Here is a 19,374-nt window from a genome sequence, read left to right on the forward strand (position 1 = left end):
AACACCACTTCCAGCAGCATCTGGTCTCCCATCCAGGGACTGACCAGGACCAACCCTGCTTAGCTTCAGAAGCAAGCCTGCAGTGGTATGCAGGGTGGTATGCTGCAATGCAGTCCAGGTGACCAAGATAATCATTTTTCTCATGGTCAGATTCTTCAGGTGCCCTTTGGCAAACTCCAAGCAGGCTGTCTTGTGCCTTTTACTGAGGAGTGGCTTCTGTCTGATTCATATAGTCTGATTTTTCATGATTGTTCTCTATTGTATCAACTGATTGGTTCTATATGGGGTGTAAAAACAGAAGTATTTGTCAGGAAAGGATTTATCTCAAATTGTTTGATTGTACAGAAAGGAGGGTTATAAGATCTCTAGATTCAGACATCATATGGATGATTTTTTTGTTGCTGAGGACAGTGCGCTTTTCTTTGGGCGCGCAGGTCGTACACCGATTCTCCAATCAAATGCATGATTAATGAGTCAGGAACCAATCAAAATAGCGAATCGTCCTTTTGTGGGTGGCAATTCAACCATGGAAACGCCCTCTTCACGTTTGTGGTTTAAAGGCCGATTGATCCTTTTGCTTGTACCGGGTGGAGTAAAACGAGTCTGAGGTGGTGAAATATTGGTCTAAAAACGCCAAAATCGTCGTGTTATTTGCGATAGCTTATCAACTCTTACCAGCCTCTCACAAAATGACGACGACAACTATATATTCAGGCATGGAAGCCGGAGCAAAAAGCAGCTCCAGGTAAGCATCATGACATGTCAAGAGCCTTGCATTTTCAGCCAAATGTCAAATGATGCAGCCCTCATCTAGACAGCTAAGTTAGCTAGCTAACCTTTAACTGTCTGGTGAACAATAACTAACTGTCAAACAATACACCATTTTCTTAATTTGTTCGTATTAATGGCATTGTATATGATTTGTGAGAGGATGTATTTTACGATAAATGCATCTGTGGCCACAACCACCGTTGATTTTTGCCTCTTTGTATGTGGAACAGGCTAATGTTAGCTTGCTAGCATTTAGCTAGTGAATGTAGCTAGCTAACGACGTGCTCGTAGGTGTGTAAAAGCAAGCTAATGGTTCTAACTGATTGCCTTCAAATGAATCAACATTTGCGTGTTCTTTTATCCAATGCAGTGTGCATGACACTAGAAACAGACTGCTAGCATGACACTTGTCGTTGGCTAGCAAATCAATTAGTTAATTTTATGGTTGGGTGGGGCCCCATGTGGAAGATGCTTTTTCTAGCCGACTAACGTTACTAGTATCCACGTTGCCAACCACGACCATGAAGCCCTCGTCCATAACTAGATTTGCTCAAATTAAATAATCACTAATCATATATTTTGGTAGTTACTGACTTGCAAAACCAACTATGCTAATCAGACATCAATTATTTTCCATCTTTTTTAACTGGCTTGATTAAGGTTGATATCAGGCCGAAGCAGCCGACCCACATACAATGACATCTGGATATTTTATGACCCACTGGTTGTAGTGTGGGCTGGGGGAACCTAAAATGTCTGTTATGGTGAACATCGATCAAGTGAGCTTGCACCTGGTTTACATTTATGCAAACACAAGGCATGTAATCAAAAATGTGTAGTTTTAATTGTTAATCTTAGCAGAAGGTATTGCTTTCTATCATTATCTCTAAATGCAGAGAAGCTGCCGTTTCAAATATTATTTCATGCGTTAAAAATCCTGAAGTTTGGCCTCCATGGGTTTGTCACACCCATTTTCATCCTCTAAGACCTCGGCTTAAAGGTAGGTTCACTCACTGCAGGAAGAGAGTGGAGCCAGCAGGAGCCCATCTCTTACATGAATTTAAAGCATTTAGTGTGTCTGCATAGATTAGCTCCAGTCAATGTGTCAGCTAACCAGGCCACCATAATGACAGGTGTCAGGAAGGCTTTGAAAGGAATTGGTCTTAATGTAGTGTTGTGCACCAGACACTGACTTAATCCCCAAGTAGCCTGGTGATGATGCCCTTTGTCCTGTGCAAAATATCAGACTGGTGTGTGTACTTATTTTTTTCTTGAGCAGGGACTCTTACTTTAGGGGTACAAATCCTAGTTTAAGGCTATACCAGTAAGAAAGATGCAAGTTAGTCTTATTTATTTTACTCAATACTTTTCTGATTGATTTGTCGCTTAGGGTCCTGCGCCCCCCTGGAGGAGCCTCCAACATCTCTTTTGGCAATGATGAGGAAAAGCCCCCCAATCGCAAAAACAAGATGGCCTCCAACATCTTTGCTGAACCAGATGACCCACATGCTCATCGGAGGAACAACCCACCTGGTAACCCATTACCCTACCACAGCCTCTTGTTTAATACTTAAACTGTGCCTCTATAGCTGTATGTAGCCTATGGAATTTATCAATACTCTTCTGTGCGTGTCCTCAGTCTTTAAATCTTAAATTAATTTCTAAGTTTACTGTCTTAAGTTCAGTTTTCAAAGGTCTTAAAAAATGCAACAGATGACTACAGTGTTTCCGTTATAGTGACGCTGCTTAATTGTTGCCATTGCGGCAATTATTACTATTTTTAACTTAAAATAATACTAGAGGCACACTTTCAAAATGTTAGAGCTATCCAACTGTGTGTGTACGTCATGTGAGTTGAGCCGTTGCCAGAGGAGAGAGCAAGATTGCCTATACATATATTTTTTTGAAATTAGGATCCACATTAACTGTTGAAAAATCAGCAGCTACTCTTGTGTCCACATGCAACATGACATACAGAACATTAATAGACAAGAACAGCTCATGGACTGGACTTCATTAATAAAAATGTAAAAAGGGACACGTAGCCTACATATACATATCAATACATCTAGGTAAAATAGGGAAGAAGCAATGTGTTGTGAGGTGTTTATCTGTTTTTTGATACCAGGTTTGCTGTTCATTTGATGGAACGGAGTTCTATGCAATAATGGCTATATATAATACTGTACACTTTCTTGCATTTGTTTTGGGGACTGGGGAAATACCCCTGGTGGCATGTCTGATGGGGTGGGTCAGAGCTATGTGTAAGTTGACTGCAAACAATTTGGTATTTTTTACACGTTTCTTAGAATTAGCCCTTTGACTACAATGAAGAGCAAGATGTGCCGCTTAACTAAGTCTTTCCTTGCATCACTCGACTGGATAAAAACCGAGAAGTCAAAACTAGAGCCTGCAGGACTTGCTTTTTGGAGTGCGGTTTCAAAAAAGCAGAGGATCTCTTTATTATGGACAGACCTCTCCCCAAGCGGGACTAAAGAGATGCCCTGTGGTACACCGCACTTTACTTGTTTGACACTTTAGATAAGCTTCCATTAAAGAAAACCCTCTGAGTTCTATTAGATGGCTCAATCACAATATGGCAGAGGTTGAAAAGCCACAAGGCATACAATACCATTCAAAAGTTTGGGGTCACTTAGAAATTGCCCTTTTTTTGTCCATTAAAATAACATCAAATTGATCAGAAATAGTGTAGATGTAAATAACTATTGTAGCTGGAATAAGCCTTATTTTTTTGATTGAATATCTACAGAGGCCGATTATCCGCAACTTTTCCATGTGAGAAATTGGCAGAGTTCCTCGGTCCAGTGTCTGTTCTTTTGCCCATCTTTTTATTTACCAGTCTGAGATGGCTGTTTCTTTGGTATGCTGGCCTTCTAGGCAGAGTCACCTCTTCACTGTTGACTTTGAGACTGGTGTTTTGCGGGTACAATTTAATGAAACTGCCAGTTGAGGACTTGAGGCATCTGTTTCTCAAACTAGACGCTCTAATGTACTTGTCCTCTTGCTCAGTTGTGCACCGGGGGCCTCCCACTCCTGCTTTTCTGGTTAGAACCAGTTTGGTCTGTTCTGTGAAGGGAGTAGTCACAGCATTGTACGAGATCTTCAGGTTCTTGGCAATTTCTTGCATGGAATAGCCTTAATTTTTCAGAACAAGAATAGACTGACAAGTTTCAGAAGAAAGTCCTTTGTTTCTGGACATTTTAAGTCTGTAATCGAAACCACAAATGCTGATTCTCCAGATACTCAACTAGTCTGAAGAAGGCCAGTTGTATTGCTTCTTTAATCAGAACAACAGTTTTCAGCTCTGCTAACATAATTGCAAAAGGGTTTTCTAATGACCAATTAGCCATTTTAAAATGATCAACTTGGATTAGCTAACACAACGTGCCATTGGTACACAGGAGTGATGGTTTTTGATAATGGACCTCTGTACACCTATGTAGATATTCTATTAAAAGTCACGTTTCCATCTGCTATAGTCACTTACAACATTAACAATGTCTGCACTGTATTTCTGATCAATTTGATGTTATTTTAATGGACCAAAAAATGTGCTTTTCTTTCAAAAACATGGACATTTCTAACTAACCCCAAACTTTTGAATGGTAGTGTACTTTTATTTTAACAGGTTATGGTCAATAATATCAAAGGCTGCACTGCAATCTAACAGTACAGCTCCCACAATCTTTATCAATTTCTTTCAACCACTCATTTGTGTCAGTGCAGTACATGTTGAGTGCCCTTCTCTATAAGCATGATGAAAGTCCTTTACAATTTGATAGACAACCCTAATTAGAGCTGGGCAGGTAAACAAAAATTACTGACTGCCCTCTTACCAAAGTTATTTTGCTTTCTTGGTGATTAGGCTGTAAAACATTTCTGCAGAAATTTTGGTGGTTCGGTTCTAAACCCATTATTTTGTCAACAGTGATGTGCTTTACCTTCTTCCAGCAATGAAAGTACACTACATGTATGTGGACAGCTGCTCGTCGAACATCTTTTTCCAAAATCTTTGGCATTAATGTGGAGTTGGGGCCCCTCACCCTTTTTGCTGGGAAGGCTTTCCACTAGTTGTTGGAACATTGCTTCGGGGACTTGCTTCCATTCAGCCACGCGCATTAGAGGTCGATCACTGAAGCTGGCCGATTTAGGCCTGGCTCACAGTCGTCTTTCCAATTTATCCCAAAAGTGTTAGATTGGCTTGAACAGAGCCCTGACCTCAACCCTGTCAAGTTCTTCCACACCGATCTCGTTCTGTATGGACCTTGCGTTGTGCAAGGGGGCATTGTCATGCTGAAACAGGAAAGGATTTTCCCCAAACTGTTGGCAGCACAGAATTGTCTGGAATGTCATTACGATGGCTAGCTGTTGCTTAGGGATGCAAACTAGTCACCTTTTGCAGTTTGAATCCAAAATGGGTGACTTGTGTGATTTGTGTAGAGCTGAGAAGTTTGGGCGGGGAGACTTTGGATGACTACTGGTTGCATGTGAACAAGTGATTCGCGTTAGCTGAGCCTGGGATAAAGCCAGTATTAATCCAAACATTCACATAACGGAATGTAGCACGCGATTGAAGAGAGGAACAACCAATTTGCTAGTTACAGCATCAGCACTCACTCTTTATAAAGGCAGTTGACCAGTTAATTTACAGCAGCATGTCCCCTGAACAACGAAGAGGTAGGTGAGAAGGTGATGACGCGTACTAAAAACCACTAGCATTTGGAAAGCTTGAGATGGGGAGAAAGTGTGGTACAAGTATTGTTAGCATTAAATATCTTGCCAGCTGGATCAAATGATCCGTTAGCCAGCCAGCCAGCCAGAAATGTTGGGAAACATTTGCCAACTTAATTTCACACCATAAACTCAATTTGATCCGTTATCTGGCTAATAAGATCAGACAGCTAAAACATCAGATGAAAGTTAATACTACGGTGAATGGTTAGGTTACTAACTGGTTTATGACTCCTTGCCGTTCCTCAAGTTATAACGTTAATTGCTTACCAGACCCTGGAAATCTGAAATGTTACATTGTTTTCCCTCTACAGTATGTGGTAAATGTTCAGATTGAGAGAATTAGGTGAAATAGGCATTGCTTGTTATACAAGTGGAGCTGGGCCTGGCTTAAGCTGGATGTCACCACTGTATAGAGGTGGGGAAAGTATGTGGTGTTCCTTCCATCATTCAATACAGTGGATTAAAAGGGGTATGCCAGATGTACACTGCCTGAAAGAGACCCTTTGTTGGCATAATTGATATCCTGCTCTGCTGGTACATTATAGAACAGATGTCCAAAGGCAGAAGGTGTACAATGTAATGTGTAGCCCTAAGATATTGCTTTTGTTTTCATTGACAGTAACACTTGTGACTGGGGATTATTACACTTTTTTTTTAACTCAGTGAATGTTATTTTTGCACACATGTAGCCTTGTGTACTTGATCAATGTCTACTATAGTGCCCACTATTATAGAGAAAAAAAAGAATGCTTGTTTCATTCTGTTTCTACTTAAGATGGGGGGGGGGGGGGGGGTTCTACCAAGTGTGTGCGTGGGAGGGGTCACAAGCGTTCTATTATAAATGGCTAACTGGAATGTTAGTGTTTATTTTTTTCTCCCAATACTTGTCATTTGCAAGAAAGTCTAGCCAACAAATAACATTTTGAATTGCTTTCTTTACATGTTATTTTTTTAGCTGAAAGTTAGGTTCACATTAACAACTTTTATTTTACAGACGGATCATATTCTTTGTTTAATTAACTTATGGCTGCAGGGCAGTATTGAGTAGCTTGGATGAAAGGTGCCCAGAGTAAACTGCCTGCTCCTCAGTCCGTTGCTAATATATGCTTAATATTAGTAGTATTGGATAGAAGACACTGAAGTTTCTAAAACTGTTTGAATGATGTCTGAGTATAACTGAACTCATATGGCAGGCAAAAACCTGAGAAGAAATCCAAACAGGAAGTGGGAATTCTGAGGCTTATCGCCTATCGAAAACACAGTGGGATATGGATCAGTTTGCACTTCCTACGGCTTCCACTAGATGTCAACAGTCTGTAGAACCTTGTCTGCCTCTACTGTGAAGTGTGGCTGAAGGAGACGGGAATGAGTCAGGTCTACCATGAGCTGACCATGCACGTTCACATGCGAGGTAGCTCTGTTCCTTCGCACATCTTAAGTCAATGGAGTTCTCTGGTTGGAACGTTATTGAAGATTAATGTTAACTTCTTATGGCTGCAGTCCCGTTAACGGGATGATATGACAACAGCCAGTGAAAGTGCAGGGTGCCAAATTCAAACAAATCTCATAATTGAAACTCCTCAAACATACATGCGTCGTATACTATTTTAAAGGTAATCTTGTTGTTAATCCCAACAGTGTCCGATTTTCAAATAGGCTTTACAGCGAAAGCACCACAAACGATTGTTAGGTCACCGCAAAATCACAGGAAAAACAGCAATTTTTTCCAGCCAAATACAGGAGTCACAAAAAGCAGAAGAGAAAATTAATCACTAACCTTTGATCTTCATCATGACACTCATAGGACTTCATGTTACACAATACATGTTTTCTTCAATTAAGTTTATATTTATATCTAAAAACCCCAGTTTACATTGGTGTCATGTTCAGAAATGCCTCAAATATCTGGAGAATTTGCAGAGAGTCACGTCAAATAACATAAATACTCATCATAAACTTTGATGAAAGATACATGTTTTATATAGAATTAAAGATACACTTGTTCTTAATGTAACCGCTGTGTCAGATTTCAAAAAGCTTTATGGCAAAAGCACAATATTCAATAATCTGAGAACAGCGTTCAGCAACAAAAGGAAGCCATACAGTTACCTGCCAAATTGTGCAGTCAACAAAACTCATAAATAGCATTATAAATCTTCACTTTGCTGATCTTCGTCAGAATGCACTCCCAGGACTCCCACAAATGTTTATTTTGTTCGCTTATGTCCAAATAGCTATTTTTGTTAGCGTGTTTGGTAAACAAATCCAAAGTCAGGAAGTGCGTTCACTAAAAGCAGACCATGTCAAAAAGTTCCGTAACAGTCAGAAACATGTCAAGCGATGTATTTAATCCATATTTAGGATGTTTTTAACACCTCTCCTTCCCCCTAGCTCGGATTTAATTAAATGTTTTTGTATGTTTCAGTGCATTAAAAGTATCCCTTTTTCGGCCCTCACCAGTGTGCATCCCTGGACTTGCTAGCTAATTGGACCTGGGAGATGAACATGGGTTGTTTTTGACCTGAAATGCTTTAAATAAAAAAAAGTTGTTGCTCTTTGTAGAATTGATGGCGGTTTAACTTTAAGGTGCATTGTCCGACTGGAGTGTGGACCTCCCGTCTTTCAATAACCCGCGGGTAATGACCAATGAGTAGCTTGGAGAGGTGGGACATGCAGTGCGTCAAATGGCTAAAATGGAACCAAGTTTTATTTTAGCGCCTGGCTATGAAGAATTCTGAATTCGCGTGAGCCGTTGTTTGAAATGATTGAATAACATGTACATTTTTATTTTGCAATGTTCACTGACAATGTGTGCTGTCTGGTCTGCATGTTAGCCACCTGTTGCACCCTCTACAACCACTGGCTTATTATTTGACCCTGCTGGTCATCTATGAACATCTTGACCATCTGCTGTTAATCTCCACCCTGTGCAGCCAGAAGAGGACTGGCCACCCCTCGAGCCTGGTTTCATCCTCAGTTCCTGCCTTGAGTTTTTCATAGCCACTGTGCCTCTACATCTGCATTGCTTGCTGTTTGGGGTTTTAGTCTGAGTTTCTGTATAGCACATAGTCATCGACTGATGTAAAAAAGGGCTTTATAAATACAGCTGCTATTTAACCTGATGGCAATATTTGTTGGACTACCAAGAAATGTATTGGTGAATTATTACCCATGCATTCAACTGAATCCATCTATTCTGCCAACAATGCCTTTACGTTATGGATTGTTTTTGGGGGGTAAAATAACCTATTTTTAAAACCAAGTTTTGTAGCATGCACGGTGGATTTTATATTATTATTTTTACTGATGTTATGATAGTCTGTTTCACATTTGCCAATTGGTTAACACTGTCAGTTCCACTTGAAGAGCCAGCCCTAAATATACAACTTTTTGCCAACAGGCTCATTTCTGGAGGGGGATATCAGCAGGTGTGCGCTGACTTCACAAATGGTATTAAATTGCATTAAAAAGTCTTAAATTGAATTTCATCGACCCTGGAGATACTCTGTATGTGGGATACAAGTTGCAACTTCCTCCACAAGAGGGCAGATCATGTTCATGTATGATAATGTGACTCTTTTCTGTATACATCAATGATGTATGTCTCTTTTGCTGCTGGTGGGTCTCTGATCCACCTCTACGCAGACGACACCATTCTGTATACTTCTGGCCCTTCTTTGGACACTGTTAACTAACCTCCAGACGAGCTTCAATGCCATACAACACTCCTTTCGTGGCCTCCAACTGCTCTTAAATACAAGTAAAACTAAATGCATTCTATTCAACCGATCGCTGCCCGCCTGTCCAGCATCACTACTCTGGACGGTTCTGACTTAGAATATGTGGACAACTACAAATACCTAGATGTTAGACTGAACTCTCCTTCCAGACATCTCCAATCCAAAGTTACATTTTGAATTGGCTTCCTATTTCGCAACAAAGCATCCTTCACTCATGCTGCCAAACATACCCTCGTAAAACTGACCATCCTACTGAGCCTCGACTTCGGCGATGTCATTTACAAAATAGCCTCCAATACCCTACTCAATAAATTGGATGCAGTCTATCACAGTGCCATCCATTTTGTCACCAAAGCCCCAAATACTACCCACCACTGCGACCTGTATGCTCTCGTTGGCTGGCCCTCGCTTCATACTCGTTGCCAAACCCACTGGCTCCAGGTCATCAACAAGACCCTGCTAGGTAAAGTCCCCCCTTATCTCAGCACGCTGGTCACCATAGCACCACGCGCTCCAGCGGGTATATCTCTCTGGTCACCCGCGAAACCAATTCCTCCTTTGGCCGCCTCTCCTTCCAGTTCTCTGCTGCCAATGACTGGAACGTATTACAAAAATCTCAAACTGGAAATACTCATCTCCCTCACTAGCTTTGAGCACCAGCTGTCAGAGCAGCTCACAGATTACTGCACCTGTACATAGCCCATCTATAATTTAGCCCAAACAACTACCTCTTCACCCTACTGTGTATTTATTTATTTTGCTCCTTTTCATCCCATTATTTCTACTTTGCACATTCTTCCACTGCAAATCTACCATTCCAGTGTTTTACTTGCTATATTGTATTTACTTTGCCACCATGGCCTTTTTTTGCCTTTACCTCTTATCTCACCTCATTTGCTCACATTGTATATAGACTTATTTTTCTACTGTATTATTGACTGTATGTTTTTTACTCCATTTGTAACTCTGTATGTGTCAAACTGCTTTTCTTTATCTTGACCAGGTCGCAATTGTAAATGAGAAATTGTTCTCACCTTGCCTACCTGGTTAAATAAAGGTGAAATATTTTTTCAATTCACAGATATAAGAAAAGCTGGCACCGTGTTTGGTTGGGACAAATTTATAAGCCACAATCAACAGCATGATCAATGCTATGGGATGTCGCGCTGCCTTGAAGCAAATGGTCGCACCAGATACTGACTGGTTTTCTGATCCACACCTTTTTTTTTACCAAAAGATGAGTATTGGTCACATCTGTATTCAGTCATGTGAAATCCAGATTAGGGCCTAATGAATTGATGGCTTTCCTTATGAACTAACTCTTTTTGTTATAGTTTTGTTTAGTTTATGATAAATCCAACTTGTCTTATTTTTTTTTAGCTGTTGCGCAGCGGAGGTCCACATGTTATCTGAAAGGTGTGAGTGGTTTCTGGCTTGCCCCAGGCAGGATGTTGAATTGGTGTGTTTCCTGTCTTTGTGGCTGTGAACGTTATCTCATCCTCCTAACTTTCATTTCTAGGACATAACGTGCGACCCCTTGTGATTTGGCAATAACAAAAATAAACCATGAGCAGTAGGATCAATCCATGAAATGGCAGAGCTAAGCAGTTTGTCATTCTTTTGATTAGATGAGGTGTTTGGCTACTTATAACACTTATCAAGCATTTAAAATGGTATCACTGGCATGATGTCTGTACATTTGAATGTAAGGCCTCGATCGCTTGGTGATTGATCCTCATTCCCTGGGAATTGTCTGGCTAAAACCATGTTAATTGTGTCACTTTTGTGTATCTACAGGTGGGAAGCCCACTGGCGTGCTGTGTGGAGAACCCTCGGCTCCACTGAGGAGATGTGCTGCCCAGTCGTCCTCCAACAACCACGAAGACTCCAATGCCGGGGTGAGATGGCTCAACGCTGATCACACACACAATCTAGAATTTCCCATGTTGACGTTTCCTCAAAGTTAAACAATAGGTGTTCATTGTTGAGGATTTCCTCTTTCACTTTGCTTTCATGTAGTTGGCCTATTCATTTCTGTTCTAATAAAGTACCCTTTTTCCCCTTCATCTCCTCTTAGAATGGAGACAATGACATGGGAAATGCTGGTGAGGACAAGTTTAATGTATTGCTTGCTAACTTCCACTTAATAAACAAGTTGTCCAGATTAAGATTACATATTCATGGGGGGGGGACATGATTTGTAGTGTTAAATGTTTACCATTAATAGTGTTTGTGTATTTTGACTTTGCTATTACCAGATGTTTAAAAGCTTCAAGTAGCAGTATTACATTTTATGCTTGAGTCTCAAGCGTGTAAACCTGTCTGCTTTCCCATGTTTAGATAACACTGTAGAGGTCATTCCCACCCCAGAGCAGATGGATGAGTCTCCCCAGCCACCCGGAGGCGCTTCCCAGCCTGCCGCAGGGATGACGTCAGGCCGCAGGAACCCCCCAGGGGGCAAGTCCAGCCTCATCCTGGGTTGAGGTCCGTCCTTCTCTTTCTCAGAACTCGCCGTCCTTTTCTCTTTTTTTAAAAAGAATCTCCACCTGTTCATCTGAGTCCAGGAAATATGTCCCGTCCTCTTCTCCCTCCCCGAGTCTACATTGTTTTGATACTTCTTTTTTTTGGTACTTTGTTGTTGTTGACAGAAGCACTTTATGTACGTGATCCAAGCCCCTGGCATCTGTAATGCTGTAGTCACAGGCCTGCTGGGTAAAGGGCATGAGGTTTAAGTTGTCCCTCACTCCATCCGGTGTCTTTGGCAAAAGTTCTGATGCGCGATCAAAAAGGTTTTGAAAAACACAAAAATGGATACATATGAAGTTGTTGCTTTTGCACTGTGTTCATTGAATGGCAAACTGCATGCACGCCTGGTTTGTTCCAAGTCCGACTCATCCAAAACATTTTGGTGAAGCCTTTGTTTAAAAAATATATATAATTAAAAAAAATAAAAAGGGAGGGGGAGGTAAGTTATACTGTGAATGTTTTTATTTTAAGGTTATGCTGGACTAAATTGAGTCGTATTAATTAATTGTTGGGGTACATGATGTAGTGTTGCATGAAGTTCGGGACTTAAACATTTCTTTGGAAAATCCACACGGGATCCAAGCTCTCAAATCAAACCCTGGCGTTATTTCTGAAGACTAAATTCAGTGATTATGTCCTGAAAAATGGACATTCTTATGTCATGAAATGGGAAAATAAGATTTAATTTTTGTATCTGTAGTCCTTACATGTCAAAGTTTTAACTTCAGTGCCAGGTTTGAGTGGTTTTTATGCTCTTTTTTTAAAGGGAAACTTTCTCAACAGGTTAAAGTATGCCTGTTTGTGTGTGGTCTCCATCTGATAGAATGACAAGTGACCTTATGACAGCTCTGCCTACTTCTCGTTTTGCCTAATCTTTTCATTCTCCATGTGGGAGCCAACAATTTGGTACGTTAAGCAAATTGTCCAGAGTTCTTGTTCAAACTTCTGTCACGGTCTCTCTTACAGGTCTGATGCCTATTTTACTGTCTGCCTTGTACAGGAAAACCTGTGGTTCAATGTATGTATTTACCCACACAGTTCAATTTTGTTCAAACGTAATTTGAATGAAATTGTACACATGGCTTTAGTGAATTCATGTTGAAGTGCTTTTCTGAAGATGTTGAATGGTCAGATGGGCTACATGACCGTTACTTGTTCATGCAGGTTTGTTTATCACTGTTAGTCGCAATGAATATTGGCACAAATTAAAAGTCATTTTTGACCATACACGGCTATGTCTTTATTTCTGATGGTAATTCAATAACCTACATAGATTTATATACTGGGTGGTTTGAGCCCTGAATGCTGATTGGCTGACAGCCATGGTATATCCGACTGTATTCCATGGATATAACAAAACAAGTTTTTCTTACTGTTCTAATTACATTTTTAACCAGTTTATACACTAATGGCAATAAGGTACCTTGGGGTTTGTAGTACAGTGCCTTTGGAAAGTATTCAGACCCTTTGATGTTTTCCAAAATTGTTTACGTTACAGCCTTCTAAAATGGATAAATAATAATCCTCAGTGATCTATACACGATGACAAAGCAAAAACAGGTTTAACATTTCTGCAAACTTAAATCTTGAAATACCTTATTTACATTATTCAGATCCTTTACTATGAGACTTGAAATTTAGCTCTGATGCATCCTGTTTCCATTGAGCAACCTTGATGTTTCTACAACTTGATCGGAGTCCACCTGTGATAAATTCAATTGATTGGACATGATTTGTAAAGGCACAAACCTGTCTACATAAGGTCCCAAAGTTGACAGTGTATGCCCGAGGAAGAACCAAGCCATGAGGTCGATGGAATTGTCTGTAGAGCTCCGACAGGATTATGTCTGGGCAAGGGTACCACATTTCTGCAACATGGAAGGTCCCCAAGAACACATTGGCCTCCATTCTTTAATGGAAGTTGTTTGTAACAATCAAGACTTTTCGTAGGGCTTGGCTGCCCGGCCAAACTGGGCAGAAGGGCCTTGGTCAGGGGGGTGACAAAGAATCCGATGGTCACTGACGGCTCTAGAGTTCTTCTGTAGAGATGAGAACCTTCTAGAAGGCCAACCATCTCTGCAACACTCCACCAATCAGGCCTTTATATGGTAGAGTGGCCAGATGGATGCCACTCCTCAGTTAAAGACACGTGACTGCCTGCTTGGAATGTGCCAAAAGGCACCTAAAGACACAGACCATGAGAAACAATATTCTATTGTCTGATAAGGAATCACTGTCAGTCCTTTTGAGTCAGTCTTTACCTGACAAAGTCAAGTCAAAATTAACATTTTCACATGTGCTGAATACAACCGGTGTAGACCTTACTGTGAAATGCTTACTTACAAACCCTTAACCAACAATGCAGTTTTATGAAAATATTTACTAAAATAAAAACCAAATTAACACAAAATAACGAGGCTATATACAGGGGGTTCCGGTACCGAGCCAATGTGTGGGGGTACAGGTTAGTCAAGGTAATTTGTACATCTATGCATAGATAAATGACAGCGAGTGGCAGCAGTGTTTTTCCCTTGTTTTTAACAATGCAAATAGTCCAGGTGGCCATTTGATTAATTGTTCAGCTGTCTTATGGCTGTGTGCACTTCTGTTATTGACACAGTTCCTTCCTACACTGAATTCCAGCAGGACTAAGTCTGAGCCATGCTGGAATATTGATGACAATCTCTGCATTACCTCCAGTGAATTCTCCTTTGTCAGGCCTCCATTCTTCCCCTGTGTCACTGTCAGGCCTTGCAGTAGCCTGTGCTCATGGATGCCAAGGGAAACCAGCCCCCCCCCCCCCAAAATGTACAAAGAAAAATATTAACAATGTATATTTTTTCCTTCAATTCGCAAGAGGCTGAATGTATCCAAGCGAGTAAAACATTGCCCCTCTTCCTTAGTATGTGTAGGCCATCTATATGATGCTGTCTGGTCAAAAATATTGACATTGTTACATTGAATGCAAGGGAAGCCAGCGAGCATATGGCCTCCCTTGATTAAAAAAATAATTATAATAGTAGCCAGTCAGCGTTGAGCTAAACTGAGTGAGCTCAGTTGTGAATTGTCCTGGCGCACCTAAAAAAGTGTCAAGGGAAGCCAGTTTGGATTTGGGTTCACACCATTCACAATACATCAAAAGCAGAACGTCATTTGCAGAAAACAAACACATTTTTGCATCTCGTTGTCCAAGCTAAATAGGAAAGAACTCCCCTCACCTGGTTGTCTAAGTGTTAATTAAAAGGACAAAAACATGACCTGCATACACTAGGCCCTCCACGGAATCAGTTTGACACCCCCTGCTCTACAAATGGGGTGAGTAGACATGTTTTTTACTTGCACGCATTCTCTCTCTCTCCCTCTCTCTCACACACACACATTATGTTGAAGTTGAAATGGTACTGGAATAGTGGAGGCAGTCCCTGTTTTCATTTCAACTTGCAGTAACTCTCCGTGGTTCTAAATCAATAGTTGTTTAGTAGTCTGATACTGTAAATCAGTGGTGTCAAACTCATTCCATGGAGGGCCTAGTTTCTGCAGGTTTTGGATTTTCCTTTCAGTTAAGACCTAGACAACCAGGTGAAGGGAGTTCTTTACTAATTAGTGACCTTAATTCATCAATCAAGTACAAGGTAGGAGCGAAAACCCGCAGACACTCGGCCCTCCTAACTGTTTGTTACACTCAAAATGCAATGTGGACTTCACCGGACAGGTGTTGCTCTCTCGGTTCTGTGACGAAACAAAGGTGTGGTTAAATTTATTCTGACACTGTCTTCTTATTGTCTCTGCCTTAGGCCTATATATCACGGTGTCAAGGCATATGAACTAACAGGTTATAGAGCAAAACACAATTATCACAACACATAGGTTGTAATATGGCTTTTTTTCTTCCTGGCTTGTCTTCCCCGGGGATTTTACCCACGCACCGCTACTGAGGCCTTGTGTACCGGGTGAAGTGGGAGGACCATAGACCACAGCCATATACTTGTGGGAGCAGAGCTGTTCTTCCATCCCTATGATCAGTTGTCAATGAGTCCCCCGCCTGTAAACGTTTGAAGACTTCTAATTGCTCCAAAACGTTTTGATGAGCTTGTTGTGTGGGGGATAATAAGCTAGCAGAACTACCGGGTGCCCGTCCACAACTGATGTCCTCAAAATATACTTTTTGTGGGGGAGAGTGACTCCCCCAGACATCCAAAACGCTGTGTTTTTTAATTTGGGGTGCTTGTGCCTTAACGTTGTCTCTGTTTGCCACATGTGGAATGAAAGCAGCCTAAGCACCCTATGATGCAATAAATCCAACAGATTTATCTAATTAGCAGCTGTTGAGTAGGGGAGTTCCGCATGCTGTCTGAAAGGTCAGGTGGGGAGACTGAGTGGGTTTTGCCTTGCCCCCAGGCAGGATGTTGAATTGGAGTGTTTCCAATCGATCGCTCATTCTTCCTCCAAACTTTCATTTCTAGGTCATAACTCGCAACCTCCTGTGAGGGTCAATCCATGACATGGCCAAGCTAAGCAGTTTTACAAGCTAAGCAGTTTTAGTTTCATTCTACTTCATTAGATGCGGTGTTCGGCTGCTTATAACGCTATCAAGCATCTTAAACATTATCACTTTTGACAATAGACGTCTGTAGATTAGAATGTAGCTCTTTATCATTTGGGGATTAGCCAGTTAATTCGCTGTCAATAAATGAGAATCAAACTGGTGGGAAGGCCACTGGAGTGCTATGTGGAGAGCCCTTTGCCACACTGAGCTGCTGCCCAGTCCTCCTCCAACAGCCACAAACACTCCAACGCCGGGGTGAGATGTTGGCTTAACACTGTGTTCGTGTGTGTGTGCGATATCAATCTAGAGTTTCCCGTGTTGTCATTTCTTCAAAGTTAAACAATGGGCGTTCATTGTTCAGGATTTTCTCTTTCACTTTGTTTTCATGTAGTTTCCTTTCTCCTTTCTGTTATGTTTTCTAATCACCTACCGTTTTTCCATTCATCTCTGTATCACATCCAGCTGTGATTGGGAGTCCCATGGGGCGGCGCACAATTGGCCCAGCGTCATCCGGGTTTGGCCGGGGTAGGCCGTCATTGTAAATAAGAATTTGTTCTTAACTGACTTGGCTAGTTAAATTAAGGTTAAATAAAATTCTAAATTCAAAAATCTCCTCGTGACATGGGGAATGCTGGTGAGGACAGTTGAATGTGTTTTTCTTGTGCTCTTGCTGATTACTATTTTTCTCCTACAGGAGAAATGAAGGCCTAGTGCAGTCATTTTCTACAAAAAACATTTGTATTTATTTATCAGGGAGTGATGCAGCACCACCCTTACTTCCCGCAGCTATGTTGAAATGTTGAATATTTAGTGCATATAGGCTTGTTTCTGTCTATGCTATTACCACATGTTTAAATGCTTAAGAGTCTCAAGTATGTTATCCTGTCTCCTTTCCCATCTTTAGATAATGATGTAGGTGCAGAGGCCATTCCTGCTCCAGATCAGAGGGATGAGACGCTCCAGCTGTCAGGAGGGTTCTCCCAGCCTGCCGCAGGGATGCTGTCATGCCACAGGAACTCCCCAGAGGGTAAGTCCAGCCTCATCCTGGGTTGAGGTCCCTCTCCTTCCTTCCCTATCGCTCTCTTTCTCCAAACTCTGCCATCCTATTCTCAAAAAAATTATTCAAAAAAAGAAGAATCCCCAACCGTTCATGTGAGTCCAGGAATTTCGTCCCACCCTCCTCTTCCTTTCCTCCCTCCCCGAGTCCATTGTTATCCATTGTTTTGATACCCCCTCTTTTTTAATATTTGTAAGAGTTTTTTGAAAGAAGCACTTTATGTATCTGATCCAAGCCCCTGGCATCTGTAGTGCTGGACTCACAGGCCTGCTGGCTAAAGGGCATGAGGTTTAAGTTGTCCCTCACTCCATCCCGGTGCCAATGGCAAAAGCTCCGATGCGCAATTGTTTTTGATGGTGCGAGACTACAGAAGAGGAGGGAAATAGACAAGAGGGACCGTACATACACAAACGGGACCCAGAACTTACCAGGTTCAAGTGAGCCCAGACATAATGTGGTGGCGTCACATTAACCAAATGCATTCCACGGAAAACAGCACAACAATCGAGAGAGAACAGGCACAGAGAGCTCCTGAGAGTGACACACAGGGAACTGTAGAGGGCGGTGGAGCAGTAAAGAGACCCCAGGCTGAAAGAAGGGAACGTGTTGATGAAGGTGCTGCTATAGCAGAACCTATAAGGGAGCAAGCACACACTGAGGATGTTCAGGAGCCTCCAGACAATCCTAGGCGCTACCCAGAACGAAGGCACAGTCCACCAGACAGACTGGACTTATAAATAAACAAACAAAAACTAACTGTTCAAGTTCAAATTAAAAGATGCAAAATAACTACAACAAGTTCTGGGAAGTGTTTCAGTTGTGGTTTGGTAAAAGTAACTCTGATTGTATGAAAGAAGGAATGTTATGTTCTGTTAATTACTGATGTCCCCTTTAAGAATGGAGCATCCTTGGTCATGCGCAGTGTTGTTCTATGTTATTCTGGTACTAACTCATTTCAGTAAATGTGAAGCTCCAGTTCCATTTCTTGTATTCAGAGTCTTTCTTATTATATAAATAAGTAATAAGAGCTAAGACACTACACCCAGTTTCCATTGTTTGGCAAAAACTGCATGCGCGCCTCGTTTCTTTCCGAGACCGACTCAACCAAAAAATTTTTGGTGAATCCTTTAAAAATATATATATACACTGCTCAAAAAAATAAAGGGAACACTTAAACAACACAATGTAACTCCAAGTCAATCACACTTCTGTGAAATCAAACTGTCCACTTAGGAAGCAACACTGATTGACAATAAATTCCACATGCTGTTGTGCAAATGGAATAGACAAAAGGTGGAAATTATAAGCAATTAGCAAGACATCCCCAATAAAGGAGTGGTTCTGCAGGTGGTGAACACAGACCACTTCTCAGTTCCTATGCTTCCTGGCTGATGTTTTGGTCACTTTTGAATGCTGGCGGTGCTTTCACTCTAGTGGTAGCATGAGACGGAGTTTACAACCCACACAAGTGGCTCAGGTAGTGCAGCTCATCCAGGATGGCACATCAATGCGAGCTGTGGCAAAAAGGTTTGCTGTGTCTGTCAGCGTAGTGTCCAGAGCATGGAGGCGCTACCAGGAGACAGGCCAGTACATCAGGAGACGTGGAGGAGGCCGTAGGAGGGCAACAACCCAGCAGCAGGACCGCTACCTCCGCCTTTGTGCAAGGAGGTGCACTGCCAGAGCCCTGCAAAATGACCTCCAGCAGGCCACAAATGTGCATGTGTCAGCATATGGTCTCACAAGGCATCTGAGGATCTCATCTCGGTACCTAATGGCAGTCAGGCTACCTCTGGCGAGCACATGGAGGGCTGTGCGGCCCCACAAAGAAATGCCACCCCACACCATGACTGACCCATCGCCAAACCGGTCATGCTGGAGGATGTTGCAGGCAGCAGAACGTTCTCCACGGCGTCTCCAGACTCTGTCACAGAATCATTATTTCTAAATTCAGAGAATATGTCCAGATAATGGACAATTCT

General features: G+C 41.7%; 1 protein-coding gene across 1 annotated transcript; it reads left to right on the forward strand.

The window, feature by feature from the left end:
• The first annotated feature begins 525 nt into the window (after window positions 1–525).
• On the forward strand, window positions 526–13,019 carry LOC129840006 (jupiter microtubule associated homolog 1-like). Its single transcript, XM_055907794.1, has 5 exons — window positions 526–745; window positions 2,162–2,304; window positions 11,064–11,164; window positions 11,344–11,371; window positions 11,607–13,019. The coding sequence occupies exons 1-5, from the start codon at window positions 690–692 to the stop codon at window positions 11,747–11,749; spliced, it is 471 nt and encodes a 156-aa protein (XP_055763769.1). The 5' UTR covers window positions 526–689; the 3' UTR covers window positions 11,750–13,019.
• Window positions 13,020–19,374: the final 6,355 nt, after the last annotated feature.

The sequence above is a fragment of the Salvelinus fontinalis genome, chromosome 40 (assembly GCF_029448725.1).
Source record: "Salvelinus fontinalis isolate EN_2023a chromosome 40, ASM2944872v1, whole genome shotgun sequence".
Lineage (NCBI taxonomy): Eukaryota > Metazoa > Chordata > Actinopteri > Salmoniformes > Salmonidae > Salvelinus > Salvelinus fontinalis.